Source organism: Sceloporus occidentalis, unplaced genomic scaffold (genome assembly GCF_023333645.1).
Source record: "Sceloporus occidentalis isolate IW3139 unplaced genomic scaffold, rSceOcc1.0.p SCAF_345, whole genome shotgun sequence".
NCBI lineage: Eukaryota > Metazoa > Chordata > Lepidosauria > Squamata > Phrynosomatidae > Sceloporus > Sceloporus occidentalis.
Window position 1 is genome coordinate 12,501 of NW_028317325.1, and position 24,518 is coordinate 37,018.

At 44.1% G+C, this 24,518-nt stretch overlaps 2 protein-coding genes across 2 annotated transcripts in view; both read right to left on the minus strand.

Annotated features, from left to right (window-relative positions):
• The window catches only part of LOC149274149 (stAR-related lipid transfer protein 3-like), an 8,505-nt gene extending 1,599 nt beyond the window's left edge, over positions 1-6,906 (minus strand). Inside the window, exons 1-9 of the mRNA XM_089505746.1 lie at positions 6,688-6,906; positions 4,679-4,756; positions 4,501-4,578; positions 2,620-2,673; positions 2,292-2,409; positions 1,451-1,552; positions 1,164-1,318; positions 575-637; positions 189-284 (exon numbers count right to left, since the gene is read on the minus strand). Coding sequence (XP_089361872.1) covers positions 189-284; positions 575-637; positions 1,164-1,318; positions 1,451-1,552; positions 2,292-2,409; positions 2,620-2,673; positions 4,501-4,578; positions 4,679-4,756; positions 6,688-6,906 — 963 coding nt within the window. The remainder of the gene's footprint in view (positions 1-188; positions 285-574; positions 638-1,163; positions 1,319-1,450; positions 1,553-2,291; positions 2,410-2,619; positions 2,674-4,500; positions 4,579-4,678; positions 4,757-6,687) is intronic.
• Positions 6,907-13,073: 6,167 nt separating this feature from the next.
• Positions 13,074-22,538, minus strand: LOC149274150 (protein phosphatase 1 regulatory subunit 1B-like). Its single transcript, XM_089505754.1, has 6 exons — positions 22,458-22,538; positions 18,140-18,200; positions 17,823-17,845; positions 13,963-14,032; positions 13,418-13,564; positions 13,074-13,195 (listed from the first exon to the last, which is right to left on the minus strand). The coding sequence occupies exons 1-6, from the start codon at positions 22,536-22,538 to the stop codon at positions 13,074-13,076; spliced, it is 504 nt and encodes a 167-aa protein (XP_089361880.1).
• Positions 22,539-24,518: the final 1,980 nt, after the last annotated feature.

The window sequence follows — 24,518 nt, forward strand, 5'->3', positions numbered from 1 at the left end:
CATTTACAGAGTCCATCCAAATTTAACAAACACATGGGCATCAGAATACACTCCACCATCTCATCACCAGTGCGCCAGCAATTAGTATATATAAAAGTATTACATTTTTCCTAGGTGTGCAGAACCCATGCGCTTAAATAAGTTTGATATGGTTGACCTTTTTTTTTTCCATTTTTAGCATATCTGACCTGGCAATTTGCCACCGTCCTGTTCCACAACACCATCTTTTCGGGTTGAAGAATTACCTCCTGGTAAACCGTCTCGGCTGGGCACTGCATGAGAGCCTGTGGGTAGGCACAGCCAGGTTAACACAGAAGGATCGCCGATAATTATACGAGTACTGAGTATGTAATATGTGTACTTGGATAAGTTAAAGTTTTGAAATAAAAAAAAATTGTATATAGCAAGTCATTCTTCCAAAATGGCACCAACAATACCAACTCTTACCAACAATAGAACAAGCTTCTGAAGCAAGATATACAAACACTACCATGCTCACTAGAAAAAGTAACAAGCAGCCCTTCAGACTAATTCTCCACCCAAACCGGTATCCTTACAAACTTCTGCAAGTTACCTTGAGGACGTAAGTCTTCCCATGGAATGGTATTTCGAACGTGTAAACAGCATCTCCGGCATCCTGAATGGAAAAATAAAGAAGCAATTCAATCCCATAACAGCTGTAAAGTTATTGTTCCTTAAATTTACAGAAAGGACCTGGACTAAAGTGTCCTAAAACAACTCATGAGGTTGTAGGGGACATGAACCAAAACACTAATATATATATATATATACATACATACATACATAAAACCATTCATAAATAAAAACACAACACAAAGATGAATCAGGCCGTGGACTTATATAAGTTAGTTGATTTGTTTAAATGGTAAACTAAATAACTTTGTAACCAATGTAACAAACAAACCAAGCCCTTGGCACAAGCCCAGAGCACCAGACTAAATTCACCTAAACTTGCCAACCACCCTAAAAGCCATCCGGCATAACTTAAGTTTACAGTTCATGGATGGTCCTAGATGTTTGGACAGTAGAAGCGAGGTGGTTGAAATGAAAAAGTAGCATGCACAAAAAAAAGAGCGTGTAAAAAGAGTGTAGTAGGTGATGAGAGGACAGACGTTACAGAGACACAAAGAAACGGCACTCACATTGCTCTTCTCGAACCTCCAGTTCACTTCCTGACCAATAATCTGATCCACAACATCCATGGCCTCTTTTCCTTGCCGCACGTACTCTCGGTCCTGGTCTGTTACCGCCCGTCTTCCCACAGCGTCCTCGTCGTCATCAAACTCGTTGTCAGACCCTTTGGGATAAGGATAACAAAACTACTGGATCGTGGCTAAAAAGGACATGCAAGTGAAAACAGCTGCGTGACAGCAAGCACAGAACAGGCAGAGGAAACGGGACAGGTAACCAGACCACTGGATTAACTCACCGGCAAAGGATTCAGGTGGAGAGTAAAATTGTCCCCCTTCAGACATGGCTCCCGGGTAGAGTGGAGGAGGTCGGATAGCCGCGACCTGAGCAGCCGTGTACCCTACAGAGTGCAAAACAAAGCATGGACGCTCTCAAATCTGTCTAAGTGGAGGTAACGCTGACTTTTCATTAGTTACAATTGTCACACATTACGATTATTTTTTATAGAAGGTATGTCCACTCCAAATCTTCCAACTAATCAATAAACCTCTTAATGTATTACGACTAGAGGCGGAAGCGATGATGCGTTACATACAGTGTACAATGTTTGCTTAAATTACCAAGAGATATTAAGACATAACTTCTCACGGCAACAATATAACACAGAACACAAATATTCTCTATTGTGGTTGCAAAATTAGACTGGATTATCAACATCACGTTACCAGAAATAACCACATAGGAGGTAGAGGAGAGAGGATGACATTGAGAATACATGCTAAAAAGTTTGTGTGCTAACACACACGCGCACACACCCCACAGTCCAAAAGTTTGGGGTCATTGTAGCTGGAAATGGATGATTTTTAAAGGAATATCTTTATCACTCCCATCACTCCTGGGATCCAATGGCACGTTGTGTTCTCTAATCCAAATTTAAGTTTCAAAGGCTAATTAATCATTAAGTGACCCCAAACCCTTTAAAAGGTAGAGCATACACAATACATGTAGAGCCGACATGGTTCCATCTAACCGGCATTATGAGGAATGTCAACTGCCCTGCCAGCTTGTATGTTTATCTGGCCCAAAAAACGTATATATATATATATACACACTTGAAGGGTAGCAATGACTAAACGTACATCTCTCCTCCTCTGCTTCTTGCGTCAACACCTTGAAGTCCAGGAACCACGTCTCCAGCCATGCTAGCACAAAGGACACAATAGGTAACACAAAGCCAAAGGCACCTCTGGACAGGAGCTGTGACAAAAAGATGGTACAGATTATACAGAGGGCATTTGGTTTAACATCTGGCTCTCAACACAAGATGCTCAGCCTCTTTAAAAACTAAAAAAACTTTCTAAATGCAATAATTTCATCTTTTACTGCATGTTATTACACTTTCACGAAAAGGAAGATCTAAATAAGTTTTCTACCCACTGAGCCGGACACAGAGAAGGAATATCTCACCTGAGACATAATAACCTTTGCAATGAGAAACGCACTGGTCACAAGCGTGGTGATCTAGGGAAACAATTAAATCAGATTAAGAAATATATTTCAGAGGTACAAATAACATAAGTGCCCCTCAGTTCTGTTCAGTAGCTGAAAGGGCAAACAACATCCCATCCAAAGAAGCCGCGGCTGTTCTGTGATCACAAAAATGCATTTAAAGAGCTAGATTTGTGGCTATAATATATATATATATATATATATATATATATATATATATATATATATATAGCCATGGCATGTAAGGTTTTTTTAAATGCATTAGGGCATTTGATCAATATCTAGGGCTGAAACAACGAATCGATAAAATCGATAATAATCGATAACGGAAATCGTTGTCGACGATTTCCGTTATCGATTAATCGAGTGATCGATTCGTTGTTGGCTCCTTTTACTTACCTCCGCGAGCGTTCCCTGCTTCCGCTACACGCTCTGCACTGCGTGACGGATGTGACGCGTTCCGGAGGTAAGTATTCTTCATGTCTGTGCGAATCGCTCTGTGCGAGTGGCTCCGTTCGCACAGAGCGATTCGCGGGGGTGGGGTTTCAGGGGATGCAGGGCAGAGTGGGGGTGGGGGGGCAGGCCAGGGTAGGAGACTGAGTGCAGGGCAGAGTGGGGGTGGGGGTGGGGGTGCAGGGCAGAGTGGGGGTGGGGGTGCAGGGCAGGGTGTGAGTGTGGGGGCAGGGCAGGAGACTGGGTGCAGGGCAGAGTGGGGGTGGGGGTGCAGGGCAGAGTGGGGGTGTGGATGCAGGGCAGAGTGGGTGCAGGGTGTGAGTGTGGGGGCAGGGTGTGAGTGTGGGGGCAGGGTGTGAGTGTGGGGGCAGGGTGTGAGTGTGGGGGCAGGGCTGGGTGCAGGGCAGAGTTGGAGACTGGGTGCTGGGTGCAAAGTGCCAGGGCTGGGTGCAAAGTGCCAGGGCTGGGTGCAAAGTGCCAGGGCTGGGTGCAAAGTGCCAGGGCTGGGTGCAAAGTGCCAGGGCTGGGTGCAAAGTGCTGGGTGCAAAGTGCCAGGGCTGGGGCAAAGTGCTGAGTGCTGGGTGCAAAGTGCCAGGGCTGGGTGCAAAGTGCCGGGTGCAAAGTGCCGGGTGCAAAGTGCCAGGGGTGGGGCAAAGTGCTGGGTGCAAAGTGCCAGGGCTGGGTGCAAAGTGCCGGGTGCAAAGTGCTGGGTGCAAAGTGCTGGGTGCAAAGTGCCAGGGCTGGGGCAAAGTTTCTTGAACAGTAATAGTCCACCTCTTTTCAGAATGTTTGGGGTTATTTTGTTTCATAAATATTGTGTTTGGGTTTTTGTACTTTGAAAATATTGTTTTTTTATTACATCATAACAAAATAAGAATGTTAATGTAAATTTTAAGTTGTTTTTTAACATCCAGTTCATTAAATTATTTTAAATAAACTAAAAATTTGCATATTGTTTTTTTTTATCCGATTAATCGATTAATCGAAAAAATAATCGGCCAACTAATCGATTATTAAAATAATCGTTAGTTGCAGCCCTATCAATATCAAGAGTAGATAAATACAGTGGATGAGGGAGGTGGTTATGCCAACTTACAGACACTGCGAGGGTGGTAGATACATGAAACAGGCTTCTAGCAGAAGTGATTAAGGTTTGAACCTTTACAGCAGGGGGGGGAGCAGACTAGATGGACCAAATGGTTAACAGTCATCAAATTCTATGTTTCTGAGATGGCACGGGCAGTCTTTGTGTAACTGCATCCAAGTGATGCTAAAGATTTATGTTACCCTGTAAAGTGGGAGAAACAGTATTTTGTGGCCCAATTTACTCTCCATCACCAGCACTTTTATCAGAATAAACAGAAAAAAAAGACCTTAAATACTCACCGCGATGACCCACCAGTGACGGAGACGCAATACAGCATAACCAAGGAGCAGGACGGAGAACCGGAAGACAGCCAGAAGCTACACACAGAGAGACAGAGCTAAGATGATGTGGGAGATGGTTTGGGGATGTAAGGAACTATCATAAAAGGCTCTATGGGAACACACGAGTTCTACTCACAAAAATGTCAAAGAAAGAGGTGCCAAAAGTATAAGACAAGACCTCCAGCTCCAGATTCTTCTTAATGCCATTATTAGTCTGCGGAGGCAAGAATCAGGGAAAGCAGGATCAGCATTACATTTAAGCGGCAATAAACTGCTCCAAAGCACTGGTAGCCACGGCACGCCTTTCCTGAGACATTACCTGCCTTTCTCCAAACCTATTTTACATGGTAGGCACCCGTCACAATAACTACCCCACCGTCACTTAGTGCAGAACATTATCTTCCTGCTTTGCCCCATTACAGCTACCGTTTGCCAATACCTCTCTATCCCATCCTATTTAACAACATTTAACATTACTTACTTGTTTCCAAAACCCGAGGCTACCTCTGCCCCATACATACATGTAGGACAGTTAGATTCCTCTGCCAGAAGAGACTGACTGGCCCTGTATCATGTATAGCTAATCAGTAAGACTTCTTATAACTCACAATGCCTAAACCTGGCTTTATCCACAGTCGCTCCATTAGTACTAAGATCTTACCAGCATATATCATAATGCCTATAATGAGCTGAAACCACAAATCCCTTAAAAATTCACCTACAAATACCTACTTTAGTGAATAAACCCCAACGCCTCTATTTGACATATAAATATATACGAAGCTCCTTTGAAGATCAAGCTTTGTCTACAGACTATTTCCTATCCATGTCTTGTCCCGTGGCTGGAAACATGATCAATGCTAATTTGATTTCCCTTCTATATCAGTGACGCAAGTGATAGATGGCCTAGCCGTCCAGCCACCGGTCAAACAAGTAATCTGTTTTTATCCACCTGCAGTCAGCTTTATTGGAAACCTTCCAGGGAAGGACAGGGAGTGCGAATTGTGTTCTGTCGCCTACACGTCAACAGGCTCGGTCATAAACAGAAGCTCCCGTGGCCAGAGCCACTTCATATACTTAATACTGTAACCTGAGCACATTCTGTTTACACAACAAGACAAACATACACAATACTGGGTGTGCAATCACACTATAACTCTTCAGAGCTGCCCATGAATATGATGACTAAGGGTTAGTAGGGCCGTCTTCTCCAAGGAATCTGTGGTCATAAAAGCGATGAGGTCATTTTATATGTAGAGCAGAATGTACAGTAATTAAACATGTCATTTTTATGCTGTATATAAAATAGGTTTTTTTAAAGCATCACGAGTTACAGTAATAAAAAGCATCACGATGTTTGAAGTAGGGCAGCTTTTTGTTATACTACCAGCGTAATTCCCCCTTCATTTTAATACGGACTTGGTTAAGCAACTTAGGGCAAAGTAGGGAGAAATGATAACTATTGTGCAAATGCGACCAATATAGACCGATGCCTTGGTGTGTGGTGGTGGGTTGACCCACAAATTATCCCAGCATGACACTTTCAGCTACAGTTTAATAAGAAAGAGGATGTTGATGTTTCTGCCCACAACTGGTTCTGAGTACATCGCAACTCTAAAGATTTCTGAGAATGAAAGCAGACGAGTCAGTGGTTCAGAAATTGTGACAGGTGCCAATAAAGCAGCCATGTGTGCCCCGGTAAGAGGATGAACACACATGTATTGTTAAGTCACAACAAAGTAATAACCATCAATCATTAAAATGGATCAAGTTTGAAGCACTGTCTTGGAAATTACAATAGAACATGCGCAATAAAGCATACGGACAGCACTTGGCAAAGGTTTCAGCGTCTGGCCTCGTCAAAAGGTACATTGGATATCGACAAGGTTTCTGTATTTCTGCCTCAAAATATTAAATGATGAATGTTAGCATGCCATGGAGCAACAGAAACAGAACAAAATGTTAATACACTTCGTTTTAAACCGTTACTTGTTCTGCTTATTTTGCTTTATGGGGTGCCACCTTCCCATACTTAATATTATATATATATATAATATTATGAGACTATATCAATAGCCATAACATAAAGTCAAGGACAATAGGGTAACCCACCACAACCTCCATTACCCTCCCCCGTATACTCACATTCAGTTCAATAATCCACAGGAGTGATACGAACAGCAGGTCGAAGGTGACAAATAGACAAAAGGTCCTGCGAACATCTGATATGACCCTGCGCTGCTCGGGCGGCAGACAGTACTGGGGGGAAAAGATCTGGCTCTGGCTGAAGGAGGAATTGATGGAGGCAATCGCTGGGAGACTCCTCTCCAAGTCAGCCTGGAAGTCTGAGGGAGTCTTAGTCATGTTGGGTTATGAAGCATACATTCAGCGTTCGGAAACTGGAGGACGCCGGTCACCAAGCCATCTGTGGGAAGAACAGAAATAGTTGCATATTGGTGTTAGAAACAAACGAGGAATACACAAAAATAAAATCACCTGATAACCAGCAAAGGGAAAATACAACGTGAGAAAAGCAAACAAGATGTCCTACCAGATAAAAGTCACAGATTTATTTCCTCACAACACTTCCCCAAAGAGACAACTTTGCACTTACTTCTATAAAGTCCACAAACTATCACTTTCTCCATCAATTCTATACACAAATCGCCCGACTCAAACCTCACCGTCCGCAGCAGGATCTGATTATTATACGTTAATCAGAACACATACCCTACCCATAGCCCCGGTTCAACCCATAACAACCATCTCTTACCCCTTCCAGACCCTTAAATGCCAACCTGCCCCTGGAGAATATCACGCCTCACTTCATTCCATGCCCCTCACCCCAAACATCCCGCTTCCATGACAACCTCACCCCCTCAATTCAGACACCCCACACTTCAGACCCAAGTCTTTTGCATACAAACCCTGCCAATTAACCCCATCTCACTCACAAGTGCCCCTTCTGCCTTTCATCCCTTATCCACTACCAACACAGACCACCCCCCGGTTCCGTACCCCACCTCAGGCTCCTCCGCATCACTTTGCCCCATTACCACTTTCTCTGCTCACAAAAGCTGTTCCTCCCTCCGTATCTCTTCACGCTTCAATAATTACACCCCTCAAGCTTCCCGTCACATCCACTGAATCAGTCACATCTCTTTCCGTAACTCCCGGTACCTCTCTGATAACGCCTCCCGGCCGGAGCCTCACACAACAACCCGGAAGCAGCGAACTCCGGAAGTAACGGTGCATCTCGTGACACCCAGCCAGATCCGCCTCCGAGTCCTGCTGAGTGGGCGGGGCTATCGCGTCCCATTGACAGTGGGCGGGGCCGTAACCGTTCTTAGAACTGAATGAGCTGTGATTTCCCGTAGAGTAACGAGCGTTAAACACCTAGAACACTTTTAATTAACTTTTAATACACGTAATAATTAATCCTATTTATTTGTTGATAAATATAGATGAATTGAGCTCAGAAATATAATTCGGTTCCTGTTCTTTAATCCCCTGTATTTTACTCATTTTAATATATTTTAAATATTTCCCTGTCATTTTGACGTTTAATATATTTTATATATTTTACATATTTATATATTTTTTCCCAGTATTTCCCTTTTAATATGTATTTTCCCTGGTATTTTTACTTTTATATATTTGACATATTGAAATATTTTCTCTAGTGTTTTCCCATTTGTATAGTTTATATATTTCCACTTTTATATATTTATACATATATTTTCCCTTTTTATTTATTTGATATATTCCCCTGGAATTTTCCCTTCCCAAGTCTAATAAATCATCAAATCTGGGAGAAGATTACCAGTAATAACGACTCGGTTTAGCTCCTGGTCAAAGTCCTCGTTGATGTCACTGGGGTCACATTTTAGAGGAATCGTGAAAATCCACAAGTTTTTTTGGCAAATAATGAAATTACCAAATCGTAAAATCTCCCTCCAGATTGTAAACTCATTTGAGCCGGGCCCTCCAAACATCTATTCTGTTAAATTGTTATGTTATATACTACTTATACTTATGTCCTGCTTCCCCATTGTTTAACCATCATTGATTTATGTATACATTATACAGGGCGAGCCACGCTCTTCCTGCAGCAGAAGCTCACTGGTGGTTCGGCCTTCATAATGTACAATGAAGTCAGGGAATTGAAATGACATCATCTCTCCTGCAAACGCTCCCTTTAGTGAATAGACCTCTTTGTGTGCAAGAAATGTTACAAATTGCTTCTGAAAAAGAACTCTTTGTGAACATTATTGCGTTTCTTTTTCTATCCAATGCATGAACAGAATCGTGAGGCTGGGCTGCGCTGCATGTTTGGCAAGGGTTTCATTTTTTAGTCTAAGGAGTTCAATTTGCTGAAAATGGAGGCAAATGATCTCACAAAAACCTAGTATGCAGGGTTGGGTTTGTTCTAAAATATGAAATCTTAACTCGTACAAGAAAAATCAGTCCTAACCCAGGGCAGCGCCCCCTACTGTCGCCTTCAGGTAGCAGGTGGGTGGGTTTACTGATGCAGGCGGGCAGGGTTACTGATGTCAGTGGGCGGTCTGTTGACAAAGGTGGGCGGTCTGTTGACATAACGTTTGTATCTAGCCACAAACACAGAAAACGTTTGCATGGTAGGAGGGGAAGTGGGCGTATAGTGGGCGGGCCTTCACGACGCGACCCGGGGATTCTCAGCAGTGACCCGGAGACCCGGAGAAGTGATGGCTCACCCGGAGCCTCTGGGCGACAACTGGAGAGTTCCCAGGTATGTCCATAGCGCCTGCTTTAGTGTCACGCGACAATTAAAGCTTCCCAGCCAAAAATGATCAATGAAGCCGAATCTTACTTTTTTGGACATTCAGGAACGATGTTTCTAGATCTTGCATCAACTTTAAATTCAGCGGAGCAGGTGGAACAGCGGCTTTAACGCATACCGACACGGAATGTGAACGTGGTTTGAAAGATAATCCGGGAGAGCCGAGGATTTGGGCTGCGGTGAGGATCAGCGGTTCCCACCCTGTGTCACCATGTACCGTGACCGCTTGATTGTCAACGTGATAGGACGGCAGTGTCCTAGCGCTTGTGTAAGAAGGATGTCCCCGGTGACGCCCGGACTAACTGCCCTCACCACCCGTCACTGCCAGCTCCGGGGCAAAGGAGCTGGCAGCCTGCGTGTTTATTCAGACGCGGCGCGCGGCCCATACCTGTTTGTATCGATACGGAAACTGGAAAAGCTTAAATGCAAGAACTTTGAATAAAGAAAGAGCTCTTTGTATGTAAATAAAATGAGTTTCGGGACATACAGTGAGATTTCAGTAACTGCTCAATATTTGTTTCTTTACTGGGAAGAAACCAAACTCCTGACCTTAACACTTATTTGAAGGTGACATTTCCGTTTACAGGCTTTACTAGATGGTCAACGTCACGGGAACCTGGGGGTCTACCGGGAGGTCCCTGGGCATCGCTGCCATCTTCCTCGTACCAAAGCTGGGCACAAGATGGGCAGCCGCTGCAGTTTAATACCTCCCAGATGCGTACATATACACCAATTACATTCCTATCAAACACGTGTAATGTGTCAATCACAATTATGGAGGCAACCACACCATGTACACAAGTTGTATGTTTTATTACTTGGATTAAGCAGGTTCTATCACATAAATATACAGGATTGTCCAGGGTCTGCCCAGGGACGCTGCAGCAAGCTCTGAAGGGGAGGATGATGGTCGCACTAATCTTTGGGGCGCAGCAGTTTGGCTTCGGTCCGTAGAGATAGAGATACCAGGATCATGGCTGTGGAATGGAAGCCACTTGCTTTTCACACACTGGATCTGGAACTGAGAAACAGAGAATGGTAACACTCACCCTGCAGCCTCATCTATCAGCTCGTCTTGGCCTAGACGCTCAAGGTCATGCGCATTACCCAAGGATGGACATCTTCTTCTGTCGGTCAGACAGAGACCTCTGCACCATCACATGTATGAGTTGATGCATTTCTATCCCATTGGAACAACCCAGCTAAATGAGACTTCTTGTGGGCCTCCCTTGGTGAACCTGAGGAAGGGTAACCGATCCGAACTCCCAACAATCCACCTGGCCAAAGAGGGACACTTTTGTTTTAGCGGGTATGGTTAGAGGCATGGCTCTTCAATGAATTCCTATGTCACTCTGCCACCTACGCCAACCTTTCAGTGAGACATCGTGATTTAATAGGGGGCATGCAGGGGTATTTGCGAATTATGCTTTCTGCCCTGTTGCTGAGGTCAGCACGTGTTCTGTTCCACGGCCTATTTGCCAATGGCACAGACCGGCCACCCATGTGTTTAGGGATACACGGTACATCTGTCTGATGCCAGTAGCAGATGGCTCAGATGGGAAATGTATCGCTGATTCCTGAAAGAAGTTTGAGAATGGTCCCCGTTTACACATACGATGCTATATGGATGAAACGCGTCGGGTGTGCCGGTGTAAAGATGCACTTTTATCTGAAGTTGGGTCCAGCCTCATGAGTGCTTTCTAAATGTTAAAAATGAATTAGTCCTTACAACCTGAAGTTTGGAGTCTTTTTGCTTAGATTTTGGCAGCAGTGGGATACCTGCGGTTTCTAGATCTTTTTAAGTGGGTGGTGAGCGTCTGCTTTCATTTGAAATGCTGCACTGAGTTGTCTCCCAGGAGGTTGCCTATCCCTTTTTACGAAGGACCAAAATAAATCTCAGAATAAAAAAATATGCTTCTAGATAGGGTTCAGCAGACTGCACAAAAATATGTTATTGCGCAATATTATTACATTTTGAAATGTGAAACATCCACGTGACGCAAGCAAAGGAAACGCATTGGCAGCAACAGCGAATTCCAGGTTTCCCGTTCTGGGCTGTATCTCTACGGAAAATGTAGAAGCCAAATTCCAATATTTAGGAGATTCCGGTAGCGATCTACAAAGAACTACAAAGAACTGCTGAAGGCAAATCCAAGTACATTATAGCTATAGATGTAGTATATGTGACTTATCCAGTCTGACCCGCATAGTGGCCAGTGGTGCCGTTATAGGAGATAGAATCGCCATATAGAATGTTTTCTCATGGACACGTGTGACTTGTTGCGTGATCTCCTGGTCAACGGAGATCAGAGGATCTCCCATCTGGTCCTTGATCTCCACAGCCTGCTAAAGTGGGATAGTTGGGCAGCTACCCAGAACCGTGCCGGAAAATGGGGACTTGTCTCACGAAAGCCGGGGGACTAAGATACAGTTCTTCTGTAAGTTATGATGTTATACTCACGTAATGTGTGGCCAGGCATTTCCAGCTGCATATCGGGTGAGCATGTGGTGCTGCTGGCCAGCGGCCCACCGGTCATTTGCCCTGTGTGCCAGATGGTCAGTCTGGGCCTGATTAGGGTTATTCATTCTCAATGAGAAGGAAGATCTGCCCTTCTCAGCATGGAACTGCTCAGCAGGGGCAACCACAAACACTTTTCCCCGGGGTCGGCACACCAATCATTCTTTTCTCGCATGGGGCTTAAATAAAAGGGCACGCTTATCCTATATAAGCATGTGCTTTCATTTTGGGCTAGTGTGGAAAAGCAGGTAGAACATAATTGATGCCACGCTGGACGTCTCTTAATGGGTCAGCCATTTTTGAAAGTCTCCAGGTTTTACTATTGTGCCTCAACAATACCTGAACAATTAGCTTCTACTGGTAAATAATAACCCCGAAGTCTGACTCAAAGTGATTTTACTTACTACAAGAGGCTATATTTTTTCAATAATTTCCCAAAAGTGGTAGCTGAACATCTAATGGCCCATCATCTGCTGTGCCGACAGTACTGCGAGACCATCTCAGACGAGACATTGTGAGCCGTGAGATTAAATGTATCGGAGACCTCCACATTCTTTTCATAATATATTCGGACAGACAATTTCATGGTTTAGGGGCTAAAACAGGACTTATCTGGGTGCAGACGTTCTTATTCATTCCCTCTCCTTCATTCCCTCTCCTTCATTCTCGCTCTGTATTATTACAGAAATTAGCTACAACAAAAAGGCCAATTTCTCTCAACGGGATTCCAAATGTTTTGGAGCATTTTCCAAGGAGACAAATTCAAGTAATGCTGCCGTGATATGGCTTTCATAAGTATTATTATTATTACTATTATTTTGTGGCGATTACATTTAAAGTAGTTTAGATTTATTTTTAGAGCCCTGTCCTCTAGAACAAGCAGTTCTGCCATTACTCCTTGTTCCTGTGCCTCCCTGCCATTCCTGTAACTACTACACAGGTAGTACATCACATTACCTTTTCCCATAAAGCCCCTTCTGCCCCCCCCCCGGTAGATGCGGTTATGTCAGTGTACACCCACTGTACCCTTAACTTTATCTGAGACTCATGTATCGTGTCCGAGAGACACTCTTCTATTCCTGAAAGGTCCTTTCAAGGACACAGCCGTTGACTCAATGTTTTTTTTTCTCTTCTGGTTCTGAGTGGACACTCGGACACAGCTGTGACATATATACCCATTTTATACACTTTGTGCTATTCCCAGTACACCGTACCAGTCTGTGTGTCGTCTGCCTGCTCTGTGACTTCTGTCCTCTCTTCCAGAAGGGTGTGATGCAGAAGAGCCTCAATGCTTCTTGAAGAAGGGTCACCATCGTCTGTGGGGCATATAAAACATTCTGACTGGCACTATGAAAAGGAAATGACAAATGTTGGTCCACCAGCTGTTGGTGAACTACAAATCCCAGCATGCTTTTCAGCCACAAGAGGACCCCCATATTTATCCAACAGCTAGAGGAGAATACTGCACATGTGTCAATATACGTCAATACATAGTATCGGAAACAGCTGCATTAAAAAGGGGGTCAATAGATACGTACCTTCTTTGGTTTGCACGCCACACTCTTCCATTACGCAGTCCTCTGACTCTTCTGTCCCACTCCCAATATCTCCTTCAGCTTCCTCGTCATCGTTGTCACCAAGAGAGTCAAGGGACTGCAAATGAGACTGGACTATGCGTTGGACAGCTGGAAGATAAAGACTGGATTATTGGAAACTAAAGTGACATAGAGATCCACAAAGTTGGAAGCAGAACGTTGTCCAAAATGTCTGTGTATGCTGAAGGGCCCATACCAAGACATTTTGGACGACGCTATGCTTCCGGCTTTGTGGGAACAGTTTGGGGACGGCCCTTTGTATTCCATCCATGGAGTGATGAGCTTTCTGTTTACTTCTCATTCATATTCCAATGATGTTAGATCACCCATCAACCGTCTTCATGAGTCTACCGGTAGTTAGAGGACACTCGTATTGCTGAGACACTAATTAATTAAGTGAGTGCACAATCCATTTCTACAGGGGATAAAACAAATGTCACAATAACAATTCAATTCATAGTATTTTATATCATCCAAAACGATCTTACCTTTAAAAGAAGGGGGGATGTAGGCATATTGATTTTGTCTCTTGGTTTTCAGACACTGGGGATCCCCTGGCTGTATTCAGGAGCATAAATTGTGGAAAATAATGAGATTGTGGGCGTTTCGGAGTAATCATAGGTCATAGATCTAAATTTGTATCAATCACAGTGGAAACCAGAATTTTCACCCAATTATTGCTCCACAAATTTGGCACTAAAATTGATTTGTATTAATACGTCCAATGCAGATCAGAGAAGAGGGGAGAGCATTAGAAAAAGAGACCGTACATTATTAATGGAGAAGAGAGGGATTAAAGATGGCGGTCTGAGTAACTGGATCCATGCTGAGTAAGAAGAGACAGATCTGCTTTGGAGCACAGAAAGGCAACAAAGTCTGAGCTGGTTTTGGGGAAAGACAAAGATAAATGAGCAAGATAGAGACAGAAGGAGCTGATCGAGAGTAACGTTTGAGGGGACAATTTGTGGGACAATGAAAACATTGAGTATTTAGTCAGATTACATATAGCTCTAGAGCCAAAGAATTGCGTCACCCTTCAGTCTTAAAATCTCAAACGTGCTCATAAATGGGCAAATACCACCTATTGCCCTCCACAAAACCACTAAAACAGCGACACGCTACAGCTCAAAGTGCGGAACGTCTCTAGGTTTTGAAGGTATAACTGATGATCACGGCCCTGGTCCATTTTAGGGGTACAAATATTTACCAATAAGGCAACCTGAAGCTAAATTAAGGTTTTAGTCTTTTTCCTCTGACCCATAGTCCCAAGCAGTGAATGGCACTAGAAAGCAGGTCCTAGTGACAGCACAGACTGCAGGCACAAGGTAGATGTATATACTGGCTGTGTGCAATCTCTACGCAAAGGTCCTTAATGGGCTTTTTGTCTTATTCTACAAGGGTTACGCCTGTAACCATCAGAATGCACTAATACTCTGCTATACAGTGGTTTCATTTTCCTCTGGCGGGGACTATTGAGATGCCATAACCTCTGCTATTGTTTCACTTCCCCCTAAACCACCGACTAGATTGTAAGCTCATAAGACCAGGGCCCCCCTTCTCCTTTAGTACCAGTGTGTTATTGTGTGTGACTTGTCCCACTGATTATAAGAGCGCTATGAAATCTACTGGCTATTTATAAATAAATGTAATAACCTTTTCATACATGTTGCTCAAGGTTATGATCAAGGTTAAACAGAGCCAGACCTAGTGGCCAAGGTCAGGGTTGTGGGACACTAGTGGTGATCGTAGAGCCTGGAGCGTCTCCAAGGGCATTCTTCAAACAACATCATATAATAATACAGAGGCTGGGGCTGTGGGAGGCTAGTCCTGATTGTGAAGTTCCGATATATAATGATACTGTGCATCTATTTACAGACAATGAATACCTTGTATTGTATAATGATTATATGTATTAACATTATACTTTTCTGCTTTCTACAAGGACATTGTATCCATACAGGGATTATTAACAGAATGTCCGTAACACAATCCTAATTAATACGTGAATATACGCCACCGTGGTTTATTAAGACATGTATAAAAAAAAGTTGTATATACATTGATAACATTCAAGACATTTTCAGACGTTTGTCCCTTTACCCCCACCGGCTGATCTCATATAAAGATTTTGGCTCACCACCATATTTTGTCTCCTGTGTTACATGCAGTTCCACGTATAGCCACCAGGTGGTCTAGCATAAGAAGGACTTTAAGCAGCATTTGCATGATGACTGGATCCTTTCTCTTCTCTTATTTCTGAATTCCCATTCCGTAACTGTATTTTGGTCAGTATAGTGCCTATTGAATCTGGTTTCTAAAGGAGAGGTCCCTACAGCAGACCGCAGGTTGGGGTAGATTTTGCCGACACCTGCCTCCTGTAGCTCGCTGGGTACGTTTACTGGGTAAAGTCTAACTCTTTCCTGGAAAAAAGATGGCAATGACCTTCCCCAGGGGGACCATGTCCTACCATCCAAGGTGTGGTGTGTGGATCACTTTGCCTTGGCCAAGGTGACCTCTCCATACCTTGTGACATTTTGGTTCCTCATACATGGATGATCATCATTTGCCATCCATTTTAGACAATTGGGACCTCGAAATCGTGCAGGGAATAATAACATGCAACACAACGCAGCGAGAAGTCACCCTTTAGAAGAGTAGCAGTGAGCTGGGTGATGATCGCGGTTTACATGAAGAAGTCCGTATTATAATTATGATTATTTGAATGATGTTCACCTTAATCTTAAAAATATTTATACGCGGATAGCTGTTCAGCACTTTATATGCAGCGATGATAAACACCCAGGGCTGTGTAATGATGTTTATACACTGAAAGAACACACAGTACCGGGCGGTGATTTCGGGTATCTCTCAACAACCATAATTCCTACCCTGATGTCTATAATGAAGCAGACGATGTAAACTTTAATAATAGAAATATCTGCACCGTGTAATAACATAGATTATCCTCGCTCCGATAGCAGACGCCAGGCACTGTATATATAAATTACCGAACACCGCGCAGTGTTTAATGATTGGGCATCCAGCCGCAGATAATGAACCTGTTGTATTGTAAAAAAAAAATATATATATATATAAAAAAGCTATACTCAGCAAATGAACATGTCGCACTATATAATGATGCTGTGTATCTCCGCGTCCTCCCCCACCCACCGAGTCCCTGAGAGGTGGCCTTGATTTGCTTCTGAGGTCACACTCAGTGTGACCGTGGAGCAGAACGTTCTTCCCTTTAAATAAAACCCTTTTGTTCCGTCCCCAGAATTTCAACACTTCCTCCTCCATCACAAATTCCATGACGTATTTTCACCCCATGGGGTGGAGGTGTGTGTGGGGGGGGTAGTAGTAGAGCCAGGGAGAAGGCTTGGGGGGGGGGTACCTGTTTAGTTGCTTAATCAGCCAAAGAAGGTTGAACAAAATTGAACCCATTCACTGCCTGATCAGACGACTCAAGTCATCATACTGAAGGGTTAATAAGGTGTATGCATTGACTTGGGAGAAGTCCTCTTCTCCTCCTCTCCCAGTACGTCTTATGTGTGTTCGTGTTATTGTTAATTTAGTCTATTTGCTAATTAATGTTTATTGCTAATTCTTTATCGTCCTTCATCGTTGAATCTACAGAACCTGCTGGTGCGCTATAATTAAAATGTTAAAGTAATAATACTGGTTCCTGACCCCAATGACCCCAATAAAAAAGGCCTGGCTTTATATCTCATGTGGCTCTAATTTGCGGAACTTTGGTGACCTACTCGACGCTCATCCCGGAACAGAAGAAGCGTCACTTAAGGAAGCCGTGAACCCCCTATATTTATTAATGTGGACTAAATCCAAAATGTTGTAAAAACACATTCGTTAAAAGTCCGATAGAGCGTCTTTATCGTAAATGCCCCGCTAGAGCTACCGATATTGTAGCTCAAGGAAGGGCAGTGGGTCTTAGAAACACAACGCAGATAAATAATGGAAAATAATGGAATTTGGTCATTTAGCCATCAACGATAAAGAAATCTACAGACAGCGAGGGGGACTTACTCAACAATGTGTCAATATGCCAGGGCAGATGTTTACATTGCTTGGCCGAGGAAGCCATATTTAATCAGCTGTGGGTTACTAAAAAGATAGAGGACTTTTACGGATACAGAAAAAAAGAAGAGAAAGGATTTAGTAGGCATATAAATGGCTCCGATCGGCCCTGTTATAGTGGCTATATGTGCAAAACATACAAGAGCTCCCTTTATCTCGCGATCGTCAGACTTTATGCCAAGCAAATAGTCAAAAACATTTGTTTACGAGATAAGAGGAGAGACTGGGACGCGGTAACAGATCTGATACTGACCTGATGTGCTGCGGGGTCTTCATCTGTCAAAAAAAAAGCAAGGAGAAACACAAAGATATGATTTGAAGTGTATACTACACCTGAACAAGACCTAAGAGCTTGCGATCGAATGGAATTAACCAAAAATATAACCAAATTGCTTCTTTTATTTAAACATCACGCAAGTATAACAGCCCATGAATATTCTCGAACCAGCGTACAGTGCAAAGAGTCCCCAATCGAACTGATTAGATTTACCCCCCTTTCCTGCAAGCATTCTTGCCCATTTACCCCGCCATTTTCCTTTGCCAATCATAAGTGAGGGGTATCTTTCTCACCTGGCGACTGGGGTTCAGACACTCGGAATAGGGTGGCTGGCGTGGGTCTGCGTCTTCTGATCTACAAACATTAAAAAAAATGGTTACATCAACCATGAAATCGCCTTCCAGAGCCGACAATGAAATATCTTTGTCAGTAATAAAACATATACATCCACGTACATCCGCTAACCCTCTTTCATATCAGATGTTCGCCTCTTGAACCAGAATAGATACGTCTTAATTCTTTAACGGGCAAATCGGCCCGCATCACGTTACTGTATCTGGAGAAGTCACTAGAACTGCGTATTCTGGAGTAAATGGGGTTAATAAAACCCAAGCATTCTATTTCCATCTTATTACATTAGCGTAGTCATGTTACTCGCCAAACATAAAGCCCCTTCACATGTTACACAACAAAGTACGCTAACACTTATTATTACATTTGGCTTGCGTGTGATTTAAATTACTGACATATACAAGAAATATATCGCGGCGATAAAAGCAAAGCGATTTTCCGTGAATATCCGCAGCCGACATTCCGCTCCGCTGTACAAAAACACTAAAAACTACAGGGAGAGATTCACAGCGCAGCTTGCAGCTCTCCTCGATGGCCCACTGAGCTTACACTCTAGCCCTCAATGCCCCTCCTTGATAAGAATGGCCAGCTCCTCTCTTATCTTCAGTCACGAGTTGACCTCGTACTGGAAGTGATAGAAAAGAAACATGCGCAGCCCCCGGGGCTGATAAGACACGCCATGGCCTTCATGCAGTCACCTTCACCCATCCGCTGCCTGTTTCATTGGTACGAGTAACCCCTTCTAACCCATGGCACGCCGCACCGTGGGGCTGTTTGGCACATAAACCGAACTCTGTATGGATTATGTATGGAACGTGAGCTGGTCCAAAGAGCAAGTGGTTGCCATAGTGATAAGACCCATGTTTGCACCAAAACGTCCCCCGTGTGTGTCAACCCACTGGCAGGTATCTGCAAGTAAAGATGATCACCGCAGCTCATGCGGGATCTGACTCCATTGGAAAATGGTCAGTCCCATTGCCAAGAGATCTGAATGACACGAGGGGCCGCCTCGGCTCTTGTGTGCGCGCGACGCGGTCTCTCTTCCCTCGTTGGATCGATAAGAATGCTTTTAAGCCTCTTTAGCGCCCCGGGCAGCACACAGTTAAGATGTTTGCCGCTCGCAGGGCGTCTGCAGCCTTAGGAATCTGCTAATGAGATTACGGATATGAAAGGAAAACTAAACAGAGATTTTCTTGTCTCTTCCAAACTGCCTCTACCTCCCTCCGCTCTCTCTCCGCGTCTCTCCCATAGCCAATGCCCCCCCTCTTTTACCTCTGCTCCACAAACCCCCCATCCTGTGAGCCAAGACAATATCAACTCAAGGTGGCCAGAAAACATTCTTCTCTTTATTATTATTAAAGTGGATGGTTCTTGTCTATTTTCTATCAGTCGCTCTTGACATTTACTTTTTCCACCCCAACCCCTTACAACTGTTTTTGAGTCCCTTACGCACTGGACATACTGTACTTGTTGTGGGTTACCTGTATGGTGGCCATATCATCATTGTAACTATTAGAATGTTCTCAGAATATGCCGTTGGTGGCTCCTTCAAACGGCTCCCTTGTCCCTAAGACTTGGGTTCCCCCCCAAACTCCAGGGTCATAGGTTAAGCCCCGGCACCTATTGCCTCGGTTGAGGAGATCTTTGGTGTCCTGGCAAGGTGGGCTATTGATAAGAAGCTCTATAGATCTGGTACCACAAGACCTTTGGAACAGCAGCTTCTCAACATTCTCAAAGGTTGGGCTTCGTTAGCTTTTGGGGTTCTTAAGCAGAATGGCCCCCAAAGTAAAGCTTTTTATAGCCTCGTTTGGCATTCCGAGACTAAAGCTTTCTCATTTGTGCTGCAGGGACAGAATCCATTCTTAAATATATGTTCCTTTCATAAGGGCGAGGGCCTTGCCTAATTCATCCATCTCCTCTACCTGCTCAGCTTGTGACGGCCATCCAAATTTACAGAAATGGCTATAAACGAGTAGTCTATAGACTAAAAATATAATAAACATGAAGAAATTATATACAGGTGGATACCAATACGAAACCCAAGGATCCACCCAAAAAATTAGCGAAGAGTCTGAGCGTAACCCTAAACCAGTGTTGGGAAGTTTGGGTCCCCTTGGTAGCTACCGTATGTCGGTGCCATGGTTCAAAATCCTAAAGTTCTGGCTGGTCAGCCCTCCCGTAAGACCCACAATATATTCAATATGTTCGTCATGAAGCGTTTCCTACTTAGTTTATAAACTGTTGGGCGAGTCCAAGTGTTTATGCCACCTTAAAGATGGTGGAAGGACGACAGATGTCTTTGCAGCTGGCATCTATCTTCAGCTAAGTGACACAGGAGGACAAAAAAATTGCTAATTTGTGATTGTGGCAGCGCTACAAAGTGTTTTAGACGGACACACTAAAAAGTCTATCCGTCAACGAAAGCGATTGGGCCAATATTTGTATTGTAAGAAGCGCTGTGTAAATTGTTGGCGCTATATAAATAAAAGATAATAAAATAATAATAATAATTGTCCGTTTTTTGTGCCCAGAAAAAAAAAGACACAATCAACAGCAATACCTAAGTGGTTTCCGCAGGAACGCATATAAAGCCGGTACCTCTGTTAAGGTTCCCCCATTGTGTGATTTTAGGCATTGAGTCTTTTATGCACTGGGGGTACCTTTATAAACCCCCCGCTATACATTTCTAATAGATACATCTACATGAAAAGATAATAATAACGTCATTTATGGGTGGCCTCATTACCAGTGGACCCAAACTGTTTCTGTCTAGGAGGACTTTACTTGGGTTCAGCGACCCCATTTTGGCCAAAAGCCCATCATGGCAGGTCCAAGGGGGCACAATAGTTTCCTGTTAGGCTACATACAGCTACGTATAATATATATATATATATATATATACACTTTATCCCACCATTTCTGCAGATCACATATAATATTTTGTCCATTAATCATTTTATATAATCTCTCCTAATCTAGGACCCCCGCTGGTTCATAATCCTCCCACGTACTCTCTCATGTTTACTTTCTTAACCTCTCCGACTAAATCTCTCCCTCTTTCGCAGTTTTCTTCTCCCTTTCCATTTCGCGCACGCACTCCTATTAATCCCTAAAACTAATAATCTCGTTAGACTCCGCCCATTCATTTAACTCCCTCTGGGCCAGAGGCTATCACCGGTATCAGAATATCAATAATAGCGATTTGTATCGTATCACAATGCGCGCTCATCGCCTGGGCGCTGTTTTGCACCTTATGCTTGCTCCCTTCTTCAAGTTTCGCAACTTTTTTTTTTACTTTTAACCCTTTACTTTCTTCCTACTCCTTCTCAAACACACACACACATTCAGCCGCACAGAAACAACCCTTGTTCTCCCCGCCGCTGCTGTGCGCAGGGAAAAGTTTAGCTGTCACCGTTGTTTGTGCAAAACATTCCCTTCGACCAGGATGTAAATTACACGTGAACAGCCTTCCCTCGAAGCTTTAAAGGAGTAGGCATTAAACCTGGTGCTGGCCCGTCACACGCGGGGTTAACATGCAGGACCGTCCGTGTCACGGTGAGTTTGTTCTCCGTTAATCATGTGCTAAGTCACTTTATTGCCAAGATGATGGCGAGCCTTAAACTGATCCATGGCAGTCATCGCCCATACTGGAGAAGACCTCCGAGAAGCTGATCTATCTAATGCAGCATGAGAGACTTCAAGATCTCTATACACGACCAGAAGAGACCGCTGAGGTCTGCGGCGGTCAGAAGAGACCGCTGAGGTCTGCGGCGGTCAGAAGAGACCCCTGAGGTCTGCGGTGGTCTATACTAACACCCAAAAGAAGAATCTTTGTAAATATGGAAGGCTGTGTATAACAGCAATGCATCAATCAACAGAACATTACCACGTATAGATACATATAGATAGCGGCGGAAGAGAAGAACCGGTTGGCCCATCTACTCTCCCCTTTTTGAATTGTTTTTGCTAATAAATTCTTTAGGTTGGCTTGATGTATACTCAAGGTTTCTCCAGAATGTTACTGTGTTTGCCTGTACTACTTCTCCTGGGAGTCTATCCCAGGAATCTACTACCCTTTTTCTTATACTAGTACTCCTCTTTTTTATCAAAAATGCTTGTCTCTTGGGCTATATATATTCCTTTCACAGATTTTAACATTTCTACCAGATCTTCCCTCTCTTCGCACTTCTAGGTCGATAAAGAGGAGTAAATAAAATCCGAAAAACCTGAGTCGGAGGGCAGAACTGATCGGGCACTCACCATCTCCACCGATCTGGGGTCGAGTTGGCTGGGGGTCGTCGACACAGAAAACTGGATCTTCTTCCTTCCTTTGGACTCCATTTCTGAAAGTACCGGTCAGAAGTCAGAAGTCAGCACGCATGCCTTAAAGCCCTGACTTCTTTCTGTCTTCGCTCTTTACCTGGATAGCCTCCTCCTCCCGATGACTCTTCCCTTCCTCTCTTGGTATTTGTCTAACTGTGTATTCCTTTCCCTCTTACTGTATCATTCCCTCACTTCTCTCCGTCATTCTGCACTTTTTGACTCCCCGTCCTCCTCTCTTTATAACCTTGGTACCTCCCTCTTTCTCTCCCTTTACCCCTCTCTTGCTGTCTCTACTCGCTGCTTCCCTCCTCTCTATTAACTCTCAACTGGAGAATATCCTCGTACCTGGAGGTGACCGATAAATAGCATGGATTCCTCTAGTGATATCTTATTTCAGTCTAGCCTGCCCTCTCTGCCCCTCGCTGCGTCTTGTCTTTGCCCCCCCCTGCCCCCTGTGGCTGATAGACCTGTGACTTTGGCAGGCAGCAGTTCATAGTTGGGTTATTTACGCAAAGTAAGGTAGATAGAGGGGAGAGAATGGGGAGGACTGAGTATGAGAGCAACCAACAAGTGAGTGTGCAGATGTGTGCATAATACGGGGAAGCGAGATGGACTGAATATCATGGGGTCAGGTCACGGTTGGCTTTTTTTGTTTGTTAACCCCTTAATGACAAAGCATGTACATGTAGGGGCTCAAAATGCATTGTTTTCAATGGGTATAGGGACTGCCCATTGTCCTTAAGGGGTTAATATAAATAGGGAAGGGATGCGGAAGCTGGTTATAGAAGATATGGTTAAAACATGTATGGAGTAGACATAAAGCGATCCTGAATATAAGACAAGCCCGCGGAGTCCTTACGGGAAGGATAATAGGTGGACTTAGACGGAGCGAAGCCGTTCTTATCGTCGGGGTCCATGTTTCTAGGAGCAATGGGTGGCTGGTACGGGACGTCCAAGGGTTGGGTTTGTGGTTGAGGGCCAGGGATAAAACTTTGCAGCTATGGTGGGTAGAATCCGACTCCCTCCGGAATCTAGAATGGTGGCAGAGAAGGGGCAGACCATTGGCTACCGGCAGGGCAGGTTGGAGCTACTGGTAGGGCACCAGAGAGAAGAGGAAGCCTCCTGCTGTTGCTCTGGAACTAAAGTCTGAATTATTAAATCCCTCCCGGCAGGGGGTCCGAGGTGTTAATGAGCTTAGGTTGAAGAAGACGGATGGGGGGGGTGTACTTTCGCTGCCATTAGAATATGTCACATCAACGAAGGGTCAATAGTACTCACGGGCTGGAGTGAGTGGCCGATCCGGCACTTGTAGGTGTTTTGGGGTAACGTGTATGAGTTGCCGGGACTGTGTTGTTCTGCGTTTCTCCTCTTGCTTCATAGTTGTGTACTTTGTGCAGCTGCAGATCTGTGTCACTGTGTGTTTATTTTGGCAGTTGTGCGCTCAGCGTGTGAGGTTTCTGTAGGTGTTTCAGAGCTTCTTCTTTACGTGCCTCGCGTCGGAGTATCTTTTGCGTCTGTTTGATACATAGATCTGTGTGCACATCTGTTTGTGTGTTTGTGCGAGTATTGTTGAGCTTGTGGGGGTAGTAAGCGTATGAATAGTGTGTCTGTGAGTTCACGATATATATAATCTAATGGTAACTGGATACCATTTTGGTTTCGTTGCCCTGAATACATAGAATACAGCGAAGCTGACCCCCCCCCCCCCGAGGACTTTTAAAACATTAAGCAGATCTTATGACACTTCGGGGAAAAAACAATTTATTCTGCAAGGAATGGTAATTTGGAACGTTGTGCGTTATTTCGTAACATCCCCGCGTGAGAAGAACACTGGTCATTTGACGGAGCCTTTAGTGAACCAGTTACAGTGTACCTTTTGGTTAGGAAGGGGTTAACCGCCAGGCGATTATTCATGGCTCAGGTACACGGGGCGGGGGGCCTCTGGCCACCTTTTGGGTTCAGGCGCCTGGCGTCTGGCTCTTTGCACCAAACCCGGGA

Excerpts from the sequence above, each read along its gene's own strand:
- LOC149274150 (XM_089505754.1), bottom strand. The coding sequence starts at position 22,538 with ATGGAGTCCAAAGGAAGGAAGAAGATCCAGTTTTCTGTGTCGACGACC. Across the intron at positions 17,846-18,139 it reads GTCTGAACCCCAGTCGCCAG|ATGAAGACCCCGCAGCACAT; the intron begins GTGAGAAAGATA and ends TTTTTTTGACAG. Across the intron at positions 14,033-17,822 it reads AAGACCCCGCAGCACATCAG|CCAGGGGATCCCCAGTGTCT; the intron begins GTCAGTATCAGA and ends TCCTGAATACAG.